General features: G+C 41.0%; 2 protein-coding genes across 2 annotated transcripts; one reads left to right on the forward strand and one right to left on the reverse strand.

The window, feature by feature from the left end:
• The first annotated feature begins 1,562 nt into the window (after nucleotides 1-1,562).
• Nucleotides 1,563-6,509, forward strand: pitpnbl (phosphatidylinositol transfer protein, beta, like). Its single transcript, XM_036552636.1, has 11 exons — nucleotides 1,563-1,621; nucleotides 2,102-2,132; nucleotides 2,343-2,488; nucleotides 2,958-3,049; nucleotides 3,536-3,543; nucleotides 3,644-3,718; nucleotides 3,920-4,003; nucleotides 4,235-4,312; nucleotides 4,533-4,640; nucleotides 5,016-5,138; nucleotides 5,706-6,509. Exons 1-11 carry the CDS (start codon nucleotides 1,602-1,604, stop codon nucleotides 5,751-5,753), a joined length of 813 nt encoding a protein of 270 aa, XP_036408529.1. The 5' UTR covers nucleotides 1,563-1,601; the 3' UTR covers nucleotides 5,754-6,509.
• A 780-nt stretch (nucleotides 6,510-7,289) lies between these two features.
• LOC118794386 (serine/threonine-protein phosphatase 4 catalytic subunit B) lies at nucleotides 7,290-12,479 on the reverse strand. Its single transcript, XM_036552633.1, has 9 exons — nucleotides 12,352-12,479; nucleotides 11,003-11,321; nucleotides 10,305-10,356; nucleotides 10,163-10,213; nucleotides 9,581-9,682; nucleotides 8,952-9,125; nucleotides 8,685-8,811; nucleotides 8,345-8,534; nucleotides 7,290-8,206 (listed from the first exon to the last, which is right to left on the reverse strand). The coding sequence occupies exons 2-9, from the start codon at nucleotides 11,098-11,100 to the stop codon at nucleotides 8,077-8,079; spliced, it is 924 nt and encodes a 307-aa protein (XP_036408526.1). The 5' UTR covers nucleotides 11,101-11,321; nucleotides 12,352-12,479; the 3' UTR covers nucleotides 7,290-8,076.
• Between the last annotated feature and the right edge of the window lie 2,438 nt (nucleotides 12,480-14,917).

A 14,917-nucleotide genomic window follows, 5' to 3' on the forward strand; every position in this document is an offset into this window, starting at 1 on the left:
ATTCATCTTATTCAGCATACATTGACATTGGCACTGAGAAAGAAACCAGTCGATATCAGTACTGTACAGATTTGCAAAGTGGGTAGATATGCCATGATATGTTATGACATAGTTTTGACAGCAGGGGGCAGTCCCAGGACAGCAGTGTTAAGTGAGAACCACAATCTGGATACAGTACCAGTCAAAAGTTTTGACATATCTACTTTTTCTTTGTTTTTCCACATTTTATATTGATAGTAAAGACATCAGAACTATGGAATAACACAAATGGAATTATGCACTAACCAAAAAAGTGTTAAACAAATTAAAATAAATCTTATATTTTGGATTTCTCAATATTTTAAAATGTTCATTTTAGTTTTGAGAAAGAAATTCATACATAGGCATCAACTTCACTATGTATATTTGTCTAAGAAACAAATTTCAAGCATTTAAACATAAGTCTTTAGATCAAAATGTCTTTGAATGCTGGTTTCTCAAGGTATCCCATCAGGTATGTCCAAACTTTTGACTGGTACTGTACATCTATGTGTTATATACAGATTTAGAGGGATGGTAGCACATAAAGACAACAAAATGGCTTCGTGCCATAGTAACCACATTTCAACACTGATGATGACACAAGAAGTGAAGAGAAGCTTATCAGTCCATCAGTGTGTGCAAAAACTGAAAGTAAACAAAGACATGCCAAGTTATATTTGACCTGGGGGTAAAGTAGTACTCTGAAAATATCTCTTACTGTGTCTTTATGAAGACTTTTCACAAGGGAAAGATTAATCATCCAGCATTCTCGGAATGGGTATGAGTAACATAGCTGGTAATATTGTAATATCTGTAATGTAACGCAGTTGCACGCCACGCATGGTGATTACATGTGGCCATATTTCAGACATAAATATAAAAAGACTGGGTGACAGAAAGATTAGCCAACTCCAATCTGGTAGTGGAGTTATGATCCTGTATGCTTGAACATAAGAAAGGAGAGACACACTTGTATACTTCTTTCTGTGCATAATATACAAATCCAAAATATATGCATATCTGTGCAAAAATGACATTAACAAATTGTAACAAACGTATACCCGGATACATGCATATATAGATACGTACATCCAACACTTTGACGTTACACTTTAACTTTAAAACTTCAATACCATTCGGCTCAAGGCAAATTTTAATCTTAATTTAAGTTTACCGCTTAGTTTTTTTCCTGTTCTGTATGATTAGTATTACATCTGATCGATCCTTTTCAAAATAGGAAGTAGAGTTTACCACCGAAATTTTGATTTATAAAATTTGAATTCGAGAGCTCTCTAAAATTATGCATTTATTAACACAACTTATTGTAGCATTTATTTCCATCACCACAATTTCATTTACTTGGTTTAAAAATAAACTAATTGTTAATTTTGTTCTGTTGGGGCCACTTTTTTGACCGATTATAGATCATTCTTTTTTTCCCCCTCCCCAAGATGGTTACTCTTTCTGCCCAATAACGCCGCACAGTCACGCAATCTGGTCAATGACGCGAAGGAACATGTTGCTCATATTTCCGGTGCAAGGATTCCGTTGTTGGGAGTACCGTTCTGTGTAGATTCGGGATGGTACTTATTAAAGAATAGTGAGTACGCCTGCTTTTGAAAATTATATATAATCGTTTTTTATATTATTCTTTACGTAAGCATTTATCTAAGGTGAAAATTTGACCTCAAATGAAGATTACATAATCATAGGGTGGAATGTGAGGGAGTCACATAGCTGCTGCAGCTATAGCTAGCGGTTTGTTAGTACTGGGTCGCTAACGTTAGCTAGGTAGCCAATGTGCTTTTGCAATGTAGCAGTATGTCTCATGTTATTAATGTTGTTTTTCCTTATGTAATTAACATTAACATGAATTGATGTTGGGGTGTATGTCCTTTTTTCCATTGATATTGCAATGCAAGTGTCGGATTTCATAAAGACTTAACGTTACCATCATCGCTATTTAGTGTCACGCATTAAAGGGCAGCTCCGCCGTGGGTCCTGTCTTTTCGTGCAGAATAGCGAACTACCTAGTGATCAGCTCGTTGCTGTAACAACACCTACTTTTTCTCTCTTGTAGCCAAGTGCTGTTGCCATGTTCTGTAGAAGAGGTAAGCAGCTCGTGTTTTTATTGATAATCTGTGATATATCAAGGAAATCACTATATGTTAATTACGTTCACCTGAGAAAGATGTGGCGATCTACCATTGAGCTAATCTGCTCATTTATGCTACATTGATTTGCTTTGTGACATAATGCATACTGTGTGCTGTTACGAGGGTAATTATTACTGTATTCCTGTCGAACCCTCTGTTCCCCAGTACCAGGTTGGCCAGTTGTTCTCAGTGGCAGAAGCCAGCAAGAACAACACGGGAGGAGGAGAAGGGATAGAGGTTCTTCGAAACGAGCCGTATGAGAAGGAAGGGGAGAAGGGACAGTATACCCACAAGATCTACCACATACACAGGTCTGCCTGCTCGCACAGTGTCCCAGACTGGCTCGTTAACACATCTTGCATGTGAAGCTACCACTGAGACAATAGTGGGACCTGAGGGCAGAAGAGGTGCATGTCACATTGGTGGGGTGCTGCTCCTCTGCCTGAAAATAGAGCGTGTTATACAGCCCTTGACTTTCATCAGTTAAAATCCAGGGTTTGCGGAGGCTCGTAGAGCAAAGTGTCCACGAGTGTTTTTTTCAGTACGCGTTTCAAGAAGATTAGATAACCTCCTTTAATTTGGATGAGACTCTAAGACACGGAAAGCAGTTTCTGCACCAAATGGGAAACACCCATCTGCTAACTGAATTGGTATCACTGCATGGCCTTCGAGAACTGCAGTCATTTACCCTGATCTGTCAATGTTAGGGGCATTAACAAATGGGCCAGTTGTTTTAAGAAGATAGAGATAACATGCTCTTTTTCCTTCTTTCTCTCACAGTAAGGTTCCCAGCTTCATCCAGATGTTTGCACCTGAGGGAGCCTTGGTTTTCCACGAGAAAGCCTGGAATGCTTATCCATATTGTCGTACTAGTCAGTATACCATTACTCAGTAAAATGCGTTCATGTTTGTACCTTGTCTTTCTGTACTTTCCTACTGCCGTAATTACTTTTACTGCTAGTGGCAAGAACAAGTGAACTGTGGATCTTGATTAAAAACTCCTATATTTGTACCTCCTCAAACACATGCTGCAACAAGCTCTTTCACTGAATAATTTGTATCAATCCGTGACAAAGTGACTGCAACTTACAAGATAAAGCTGAGTGTTGCATCAGCCCTCCGGTTGTTATCCCTTGTCATTATGGCTTTATGGTCAGTGTTCTACTTCAGTCTAGTATCCGTTCAGGCAGTCTTTCTACTGTTGTTCCTTCCTCTAGTTTTATATTCTGTTGCATGCCTTGTGTATTCTTGGATTATTTAATTTACAGGCATTTACGGGTTTTCCAGTACAGTAACAGTGGTTTTTCTCTTTTTTTTGTGCTGCTCTTGATTGCTCTGGGAAATTGATGACCATACAGTTGTGACGGTAAATGTGTTTGAATACTATTATTCTCATATATATGCCATCTGTACTGCTATTAAGGGTATTAACTTTAATACAAAGAGAATAATTGTCTTTTTTTCAGAATGAATATATGAAGGATGACTTCTTCATTAAGATTGAAACTTGGCACAAACCTGACATGGGAACATCTAACAATGTAAGTGTTTTAATTTAATTTAATTTTTGTTGGTTTGAGGATTGAGTATGGTATTTGTTATCATGTCTAATGTGTCTACATTTACAGTAAATTCAGGAAGAGTTAAATACTGGAGCATACTTGCTTTGAAACATGGCATGCTTGTGGTCAATGTGTACATAGTTTGTCTGCTAAATTAACACCATCTTCATCTCCCTTAAGCCTCATGGTTTGCCTCCTGAAGAGTGGGAGGAGGCAGAAGTGGTACCAATCGATATTGCTGATCGATCGCAAGTTGACGATGTTGTAAGTTCAAACACCACCTCAGAGCCTGTGCAGGAATCCATTTATCAAATGGTCTTTGTCAATATGTCTGTGCCAGATAACTACTGATTGGAATTGGGTTTTCAAACAGACTTTTTTCATGGAGTTAGAGACTTATTGAGTTTGATTTTGGATTTATTCATTTTTAATGGAACTGTAAAACCGACCCCAAACCCACAGTCTGTCTTTGGTTTTCTTTTCTTTTTTAACAAGGACTACAACCCGGAGGAGGACCCAGCTATCTTTCACTCTGAGAAAACAGGGAGAGGTCCACTGGGGCCTGGCTGGAAGGTGTTGTACACCCCCCTTCTGTCTCTCAGTATCACATACATTACTGCACTGTGATGACAGGCTTTTCTTTTCTGGAATCATGCTTACTGCTACTAAGGATGAGAAAAAGCAGTGCATTACAAACTTCTTTCTCCATCTGTGTTGTTCTTCATGTTCATGGTGACTGGTTAATGTATGTATCCTATATGACTTCTCTGCCACTCTGTGTGTGTATGTGCAGAAGGAACTCCACAACGGTAACTGTCCCTATATGACAGCGTATAAGTTGGTTACAGTTCACTTCCGCTGGTGGGGCCTGCAAGGGAGGGTGGAGAAATTCATTCACAAGGTAAAACGTTCAAAATTAAGAAATACAGTAAATTTATGTTCCCTTTCATGGTTTCAGCTTTTAGCAGTAATAAGTCCCTGAGTAGTTTTTGTAAGTAATTCCAGTGTGACCCAGTGTGATTTTGCTAAAATTATTCTTTTAAACGTCATGTAATCATAATAGAGAAGTTGGAAAAATACTTATCCTAGTGGCATCAAGAGATCAAAGCTTGTTGAGTGCAGGCTTATGGTGAAATATTAATGTAGAAAAAAAAACCTCCCAGTTCTATCCCAGTCTGCTGTTGCAGCTTTGAAGGACTGTGTAGTGTGCACCATTGTACTTCAGTAACAGGCCTCTCTTCCGGGTTCCTGTCCCCACTCTTTCCTCTCTGAGCAGCAGGAGAAGAGGCTGTTTACTAACTTCCACAGGCAGCTGTTTTGTTGGCTTGACCGCTGGGTGGACCTCACCATGGAGGATATCCGGAGAATGGAGGAGGAGACACAGAAAGAGCTGGACCAGGTGTGCCATCTCCTGAGCCATACCTCTAATGATATGTTTTTACAATATGGTCTTTATACATGAAAATAGTTGTAAATTAGTTGAGTGGTACATAGTTGATGTTCTGCTAAGCAACTTGCTTTGCTGTAGTGACTGTGATTTCTTAAGATGGGCGGACATGGGGCTCCCGAGTGGCTCAGTTGGTACTCGTTCCGAGTGTAGACTGAACGCTACAGCCCGGGTTCGATCCCAGCCGTGTCACTAGCTGACAGTGACCGGGAGCTCACAGGCGGAACACATTGGCTTCGTTCCGCCAGGGATAGGGGTGGGTACGTCGGCAGGGGCTTCGGCCACATTAGCAACAGCGACCCCTGCTGGTCGATTGGGCGCCTGTGGTCCTGTGGACCTGAACACTATTGACTCATGTATCCTCATGTTTGTCCACCCAACAAAGACATTTTACAAAATTTTTGGGGGTCTATTTTACAAGGATTTAATCATAGCATCACACACACATTGGCCACCCTGGAAGTAGAGAATTGTGTCTAGTATTATCCTCTCATTTTTAATCCCAAACTCCTCCTTCAGATGCGGAATGAGGGATCTGTTCGAGGGATGAAAGCTGGAGAAGACTAGAGACAATAATGTAAAGAGGGAATGGGACTGTCTGATCTACCATTATTTTACCTCCCCAAGTCCCACATACTGCCCTTCCTCCTGCAGCCAATCGGAACGTGCCACATCGCCAAGCCCTTCCAAACAGGAAGTTGTCAGGAAATGACCATCTTTATATGTGTGAATGTGTCTATCTGTGTGTGTGAGTTTTTTTTGTCTGTCTGTTCTTAATCTAAATCATTTGCTGCCAAATTCTTGGGATGTTACTTAGCTAAAATATATTAAGTAAATTAGCTACTTTTTATAATTATTAGCTGTTTTTTATTTTGCAACCATCAATTATTACTGTACTGTAGTATGAAAGTGATTCTCTCAACCCAGTTCAGGTTTAAAAGATGCATTTCAACCCTGATTTTTAGCACTGTAATTCACTGATAGCAAAATAAATAAGTATCCCATTTTTATCTAAGTATGGCATTTCAAATTTTGGAGAGTGATATAAGCTAAGAGGTGAAGTTCAAAGAATCCAGCTTTGAAATGAAATTGTAACATTTTGCAATTGCTTCAATGTGTACAATTGCAAACATGAGTGCTGTCTCATCTCCTCACCATAGTTTGCACAACCATAATAGTACTCTACAAGGTTGGGTTATTTAAATTGTGAGTACACATTTCGAACTAAATTTAACCTGTGAAAACCACAAGTGGGTTGTTGAGACAACTATTGGAGAAAAGTGTGACTGTGCAAGTTAGATTTACAATAATAAACATTGACTGTACTGAGAATGTGACTCTTGTCTTTGCTATTCTGATTGTGTATATCCCTGCTTCCACAGCAGCAGGTTAACAGGCCCAAACATTCAACCCAGTTCAACGACAAAGACATGAATTTATACACACATTCAGGCTAACTTCAACTTACTTAGTCCGTTTTGGAGCAGTTTTAAGATACTAGATATGTTTCCATAGGGACAAGCCTGTAGAGACATGAACTTGTTTTTGTGAAACTGTGAAGCCCAAATTGTTCAACATTTATAAAAGTAAGCCAACTCATTAATTCTGCATCATAAAATCCCTCACCCCTCTTCCTGAAGCTCCAATCATTGAATAACAACTGGACTTCTCACTGCTGCTAAATCCACAGCCTGTGTTATTTCATTTTAACTAGCTAGATGTAGAGAAATCGTGCGAGGGCACAATGACCACACAAGATTATAAAAACCACCACTTACGCTTCTCTCCAAAACAGAGAAACAAAAATTAAATGTGATATTTAACCAAATGTGCACACAGTAACAATGATCAAGACTACAGATTACATCATTTACAACACCAAAGACTGTAATTCCTGGTAATTTATATTAGTCACCTGTGCCAATTGCAGTTCATTCCAATTCAGCCACTTATATTAAAACACTAAAAATAAACATTACAGTACATTTGCTCTGCTTAAGATGATGCTGCTCAATACTGACACTTGGGGCATGTGTATATCTGCACGTACGTATACCTTTCTTTGTTTAAAAAATACAAGAATTATTTACAAAAAGTGCACTGGTATAAAAGTTTTATTTTCACAGATCAATAATAAAAATCAACAGTAAACTCTACAGATTGGTCAGATGGACAGCAATAAAAAAATCAGTTTGGTGTGTTCCCACGTTCTTTTTTTTTATTCTGTTTGCTAAAATTCCAAACAGAGGTATTCTGCAGCTCTGCAGGTTCTCCTCTGTGATGCTTCAGTCTGATGGTGCGAGAGCAGCGGCTGCTAGCACTTCTGTCACAACCAAAACAGGACAGAAACAGAAACTCGACTGAACATTGTCCATAGTTGAATTCACAGATAAAAAGTAAGGATAACAAGCAAACTGATGAAAAAAAAAAAAAATTCATATTGAAAACGGAAAGCTCCTTCCTTTCCACTGAATAAATGTGGCTCAAATGTGGGTGCAGTTTCTAAATTCTCTAAAAATGTCCTTTCCACATCTTCCTTCTATCTACAGCACGATCCACTTAAAAAAAAAAAATGCACAGGGTACGGAGTATAAGCAGAGGGCTAATACTGTCAGTGTGACTTCACAACAGCAGCAGAGAAAGAGGAACAATGTGAGCAAGCGGGAGGAAAACGGCAGGCACCTAGAAAGGCGAGAACACACAAGTGGGGAAAAGGAGGGCAGGAAGGAGAAGACCTGGCACACCAACTGATGTAGGAGTTAAAAAGGAAGTAATGAAGCTTTGAAGAAGAAGTAATGAAAAAAGGAAAGGGGTCAATGCAAGAGTAAGTAAATATAGGGTGCTGTCTCATTGTCTGAATAGCAGTTGCGTTCCGTGCCGAGATAGCAGATCACAGGAAATAGTCGGCCACTGGCTTTTTGGAGGGGATACCCCTCGTTTCCTGTGGGGCCGCTTCGAATATGATGAACTCCTTCTGAAGGTGCTCATCCAGCTCCAGTATGGCTGCTACATTTCCGCACCTGTGGGGGAGACAGGTGAGTGAGAAATACACAGCATTCATACGGTGAATCAATTCCAACATAGTGGCAGGGTTCCAACAGTGCATACAGAGACTGATCACAGGAATGAGACTGTGATGCAGAAGGGAGGTGCGTTACCTATAGCAGTAGTTGGGGGCTGACCACACTGTCAGTACAGTCTCATTGAAGTGCCACTTATATCCTTCCATAACAAGCTGGTGGGCTCTGCAGATCATGTCAATGTCATTGGCCGCGTTGAACTGGGCCACAACATCACTACCAAACAGGTACCCCGCCCCCCTGGGACTCACACCCCAACCCGTTGTGTCTAAGAGACGGGGAGAGAGGGAGAGAGAGTTAGTCTGTTCAAATGAACATTAACTGAAAGGACATCACAGCAGATTACCAGAACTAATGAGACTCGAGGTGAATCTATCCTGGTGAGCCAACATTAAAGGCTAATGTGGTGTCTGCTCACCCTCAGGATCTGACCATAGCAAGTCACACATTGGCCCATCATGTGGCACCTCCTGCTTCCGGTCAATGGTTCTGATCTGGTCCAGAGTTTGGATGGAGGGGGAGAGACCACCATGCACGCAGAATATCTGCAGATGGAGTGACGAGGTAAGTACAAGCACAGCAAAGGAACAAAGCAATCACACAACTCAACAAGAGCATTGAGCGTCTCTTTCCCACAACTGACTCAGGGGAAGACAGACACAGAGAAGCAGCACCGTGCACAAACCTTTCCATCGATGATGGCTGAAAGGGACAGGTAGTCGAAGATCTCGGTGCAGTATCTCCAAACGGTCACAGAGCCGTACTTCCTCAGACACTCATCGTAAAAGCCGTACACCTGAGTGATCTGACGAGACTCGTGGTTCCCTCTGATCAGGGTGATTCTGTCTGGGTAACGCACCTGAGGGGACAGAGACAGCACCTTCAATACACCGGAAAAAACAGGACACTAACACACATATTGAAATAGGACAACACCAGCACACCTGACACAGTATCATATCACTCAAAGAAGGGACTTGGAGCATACAATTATCTGTGCACATATTTATTGTAGAAAAAAAAACATTCTGCAATGAATTTGTGCAATGAGAGTTAAAACAGAAAAACAGAGTACATGAGATACAGGCATAACACAGAATAGTACCACCAGCTTCCAAAGCTCTGATAAAGAGGTTAAAAATGTGTTTTTGTTTCCTAATCAAATACTCAAAATGCAATTTCCTACAACTGGCCCACACACATTACATGGAGTCTGGACAGATAACATGCTTTGATAATTAACTAGACATCAGTGAGGATGCCAGCTGAAGCATTTACAGACGCAGAAATGAGCTGATGGCAATAAAAGTGTACCTTGAGTGCAAGGAGCAGCAGGAACGTCTCCACACTGTAGAACCCTCTGTCCACAAAGTCACCCATAAAGAGGTAATTTGTCTCTGGAACATCACCGCCCACCTGTAAATATGCAGGGTTTGAGCGCTCCACAACATCTGAGAATGAACTATGATTTACTTGTATTGAACAGAACTTTATTTGTTGCGAAGGCTGTGGACATCTTGGAGCTGTATATAAAGTAATCATAGCATGCCTCTGAGTGCCTATGACAGCAGTGCTGTGAGATGAACAGTAACTGCACCACAGTAACAGTGAACACATTTGAATACATTCAAGTATTTTCCTAACTTCTCCAACAAAAAGAGACCAAATGCACAGAACTCGACGAATGGCATAAAATGTATCTGACCATGTTTTACTTAAGATTGGATCTTTTTTTAAAGACACAATTTAGACTCATATACATGCAGCCACATTCTCTGTTAATTGCACTTTAAATACATTGATGTTATCCTCTAATCAATCGTTTGGCAATATTTGAATCCAATTTGTAATACTTTTTTCAAGGTAAGGACTAGGGAGACATGGAGGAAGACTTACTCTGAACAATTCCTTCAGGTCGTAAAATTGCCCGTGGATGTCACCACAAACCTGCAAAAGAGACAGAATGAGCACTAGCTCATGTATAGAGAAAAAACACTTGTTCTCGCGATTCAGAATTTTTATTACAGCCATTACTCACCGTGACTGGTGAATCCACTCGCTGGACATTGCTCTCCTCCACTAGGATCTCCCTGGAACAGAGACACACAAACATTTCAACTGACACTGACCAAAAGGCTGTTTCACAGATGTTTTATACACAGCCCAGATAGTTATCTCAGTGTGTTCCACACCCATAGGCAGCACTGGAAAGCAGACAGCACCAGAACAACCTGTAACCCACGACACTTCCCAGATGGAGGACAGAGGGAAAGCAGGAGCTGAATATCTGGTCATAACAGAATGTCTGTGGCTGTATGTAGATTCATTATTTCACACTGAACACAGTACAGAACCCGATTTCTTCTGTATTAACTTTCCTTACACCACACTGGCTTGAAGGGATATGGGCAGAAAGACCAATTGAGCAGTTCAGAGTAGCAGTAAAAGCATGTGCATATTCAGCTGCTGCTTCTAGTATTTGCTGTTTGTTTTATGTATGGTACTGCAATGTGTTTTGGATTCTGCGATCTAGTAACTGATGTGTGGTAGTATACTTGCCATCCCTTGTCTAGTCAAATTGTTCAAGTAAACATGGGGTAGGACTTGAATAGTGTTATGCTCACACTCACTGGTGTGAGAGTGTTGTTAGCCTGGTTTGACACTGTTGTGCTGGAAGTTGCTCCGGATAAGAGCATCTTGCTGAGAGAATGTCATGCAATGTAATGTGTTCTTTACCTGGCTTTGGCACACAGAGCTTTGACCTCGTTTTCCTTGATGAGTTCACACCTCCTCAACTGGTCAATCTGTCGGTCCAGGTCACTGACGTCCCCCATGATCACAGTCTCTAAGTCACGCTTTCCCGTTGCTTTAACTATCACTACAACATATAGACAGACCAGTACTCACACGCCCACGCTCTCTGAAACACATGCACCCCCACACACACACACAACACCCACAACCTAATCTTATGGAGACACACTCACTTGCACATAAAGGGTTGGGGATACAGAAAGCAAGAGAGAGCTGTGACAGATAAGAGTGATGACAGGTTCTGTAAGAGAGGGGGAAGAGAGAAAACAAATACACTTAATATAACTATTAACCACTGTTGTACTGTGCTGTGTGCATCAGTGGAGTTGGAATAGTTAGGAATAGTGTCATAAAGGTAATGAAGGTACCCTATTGGTTTCATCGGCATCAAGTGATAGCATTTCTAAAGTACAGTGAGGCAGCAGTTTTATTTATGCAGCAAATAATGTCGTTTAAACATTTCCCCAAACGAAACTGAACCCTTGACCCCTCTAAACACACACGCTGAATGTACGAAAAGCAAGGCACTAACTTATGCGCTTACAGCACCCTGCAAATATTAGGTAGTTAGCTCCAAATCACAACATATAACACTACTATTTACCCGAGCGTTCTGGTGTTGACTACGGCCATTAAAACAGGTCAATCCGCAAAAAACACAGGCAAGCTTGAAAGCCAGCTTTGTTTGTTAGATGACCGTACATGACTTAGCCCTTGTCGTTTCTTACACCTGAGTGGAACTCATAATCCTGAAGTCTTGGCAACCCAAAAAGCCAAAAAATCTTGTTGAAACAGCTTAGATTTCCGATATCTAGACCATGGCTGGCTAACCAGCAGTGACGAACTCAGTTTTAGGTTAGGACCCTCTCCAAGGAACACAAGATAACGACTTTCATAAACCTTCGCTAGCTAGCTATCTCGTTGGCTAGGTATAGCTGTTAGCATATAGTAGCCGGCAGCCATTAAAACTATTATACTCTGACATCTGGCCCTGAACCATGATCTTTCTACCCATTCAAGGCATCGTTTCACACAGTTAACAGTTAGGCAGCGAAAAGGCCATGGAAACCACCACCTAGTCGGGTACTTAGACTACACGCAGTTACAGCAAAGCCACCTAGCTAAGCTAATGTTAAACACATAAAACGTTAGCTAATCAGTTAGCTGCCCCCTAGCTAGATTACATACCGGCCCGAAAAACACTGAACTTAACATTTTGTTCATCAGATAGCTAAGTAACTTTAACAAATTCATCAGACACATGACTTTACCTCAAATTTCAGGAACGTCCAGATTTTGTTCAGTTTCTGTATGCTGCCCTCTTTATTCTAATTATTTCCATTCGTTTGTCTCCTCACCGTCTCTCGCCGTAACCCACACTGCACTCCCTTTTCCTCTGTCTCACTAGTTCCGGTATCGGGGGCGTGCATCGCGCGTCCGAAAGGTGAGCGTGGGCACATGCAGAAGACGTGCACGCGAAAGGAGGAGTTTTTCGGTCACCAGACGAAACAAGAAAGCAGAAGCGTGCTGCCATATTGAGCCTGGGTGAGAACAGGATAGCACCCGTGGAAACAAAAAAAAAAAAAAAATCTTTTGATGCTCTTACAGTTTCTGTCTGGCTTACTCTCTTGTATGACTGGGTGTTTGAGGGCTTTACTATTTATTTGGCCAGCGCTAAAACAACTGATTTCTCACAAAATGACAAATTTCTGATCAACATAGACTTGCATTGCAAGTATCCTGACATATCTTCATCATATGAAATGCGCGATCCAACAATGCAAGGGTGTTTATATTGAAAGAAACCTGATTTGCGGTTATACGTAGGTACATACACAGAAGGCGGGGGAGGTGGGAGTAAAGTCATTAGTAGCCTTTACTGTCAGATCGACCACTGCTAAGGCTGAATGTTTGTCACGGATATTACCGTGGATTTAATTGTTTTAAATAGTGATTTCGCTATATTTTTAAAAATAAAATGTTAAATGTATTGTCAACCGTAACTGTGAATTACCGCTGCGACATTTTTCGTTTATTTTAGTTTCGGTGACTTTTGCCTCTTTTTGGTCTGATTTCTGCGATTGTCCGCAAAATGCAGTGACTGCTCCATGTCCTTCCCTAATTGTCCTTGACAAACACCCATCCCAAATCATTGCTAAGTCATGCCCTTTTTGTAAATTTGAGCATGGCCCTAGCTATACAATAATCTTGCAGTGTATCAGAGTGTTTGAGAAACTGCTTGTTCTACACTGAATCGGAGCTGCATTACACAACTTGAACATTTCTGCTGGAAAGACTGAAACCAACACACCAATCAGAGACAGGTAATTGCACAGTGCAGATTATCATAAAAGAATGGGGTGGGGTATTGTCCTTGTACTCTCATCTCTGTAAATGTCCATGGTTTATAGAAGATGAGAGCACAAAAACCCTACCCCTGTAACCTACAGTATGTTGATCTGAACTTATTTAGCAAACATACGTGAATTTCTCCCTTACAGTTGGTGTGGTGCATCAAGACTGGGCAGTTCTCTCAGAGTGGGCATAACCAAAACTTCTACATATGAATGTGTGTGTGTGTGTGTGTGTGTGTGTGGAGCTTTCACGCCGTCATCCCCGGATGAACATTGGCAGTTATGTGGGAGTGTGACAAGGACAGAAGACATTAAATGTCATGAAATGAAACGGGCAAAACATTGAACCAGTGTACACTTTCACAGCTAAAACTTAAGATTTTCATAAAAGATGACCAATTGTGCACCGGGAGCAAGGGCATTTTATGGGCGGTAATGAAAGAACACAGCACGAGTGTGACATAGTGGTAAGCGGCAGGACTTGTAACTGAAAGGTTGCTGGTTAGATTCCCTGCTGGGGCACTGCTGTTGTATCCTTGGGCAAGGTACCTAACCTAGAATTGCCTCAGTAAATATCCAGCTGTATAAATGAATAAAACCGTGAGCTGTGTAAGTTGCGCTGGATGAGAGCATCTGTGAAATGGCAATAATGTAATGTAATATAATGTAACATGGTGGGGAGGTTACTCACTGTACTCTCTCCTTCAGTGCATCTCACTGTAAGTGATCATGTACTGGGTGCTATGCTTAGGACATGCTATGGGAACCAAGATGAAATATGAACAGATGGGGTTTCAGTTGGCCTTGGTGACATGATGTAGCCTGCCCAACAGACAGATATGTACTATATATAGGATACTTCTCAGGTGTCCTGTTAGATTATGTCAGTGGGACAGGCTAGAAATGAATTAAATTCTGTAATTCTGACTGTTGCAGTTTGCCCATTCTACCACTGGGAGGCCAGTGAGGCAAAGCAGCTAGTTTGGTATGTACAGACATGGAGGGAACTGCCAGACTGCCAAAGTGATTAATAGATTGCTTGGTGTTTTCAAGCTGTGAATTATAGTGCTGAGCAGTTTTTGGTGAGCCAATATAATATTGCACAATAAAACTGCAATTTGCAGTTTTAAAACAGGTATATGAAAGAGTGTATACAGAGTTCAGATCACCCTCAATTTTATATATTGCGCTCTTATAATTGCTATACAAAGCCAAATTTGCTAGACTGGATCAAAAAGAGGAGAAGCAGTGGTGGAGGATCCAACTCCCACTTAAATCTGCAGCCAGTCATCAACATCAAGTCATACATTGCCCTTCATATTTGCTACTCTTGATTAAACAGGAACAAAATTATGAGACAACAGAAAAAACGATGAGACAACAGAAAAAACTATGCATTGGATCAGTTTTTCCTACAAAAATTCTGATAAATGCCCCTAGACTGGCCCAGTCTGAGAACTAGGGCCCAGGTTTGAACCAGCTG

Source organism: Megalops cyprinoides, chromosome 19 (genome assembly GCF_013368585.1).
Source record: "Megalops cyprinoides isolate fMegCyp1 chromosome 19, fMegCyp1.pri, whole genome shotgun sequence".
NCBI classification, from domain to species: domain Eukaryota; kingdom Metazoa; phylum Chordata; class Actinopteri; order Elopiformes; family Megalopidae; genus Megalops; species Megalops cyprinoides.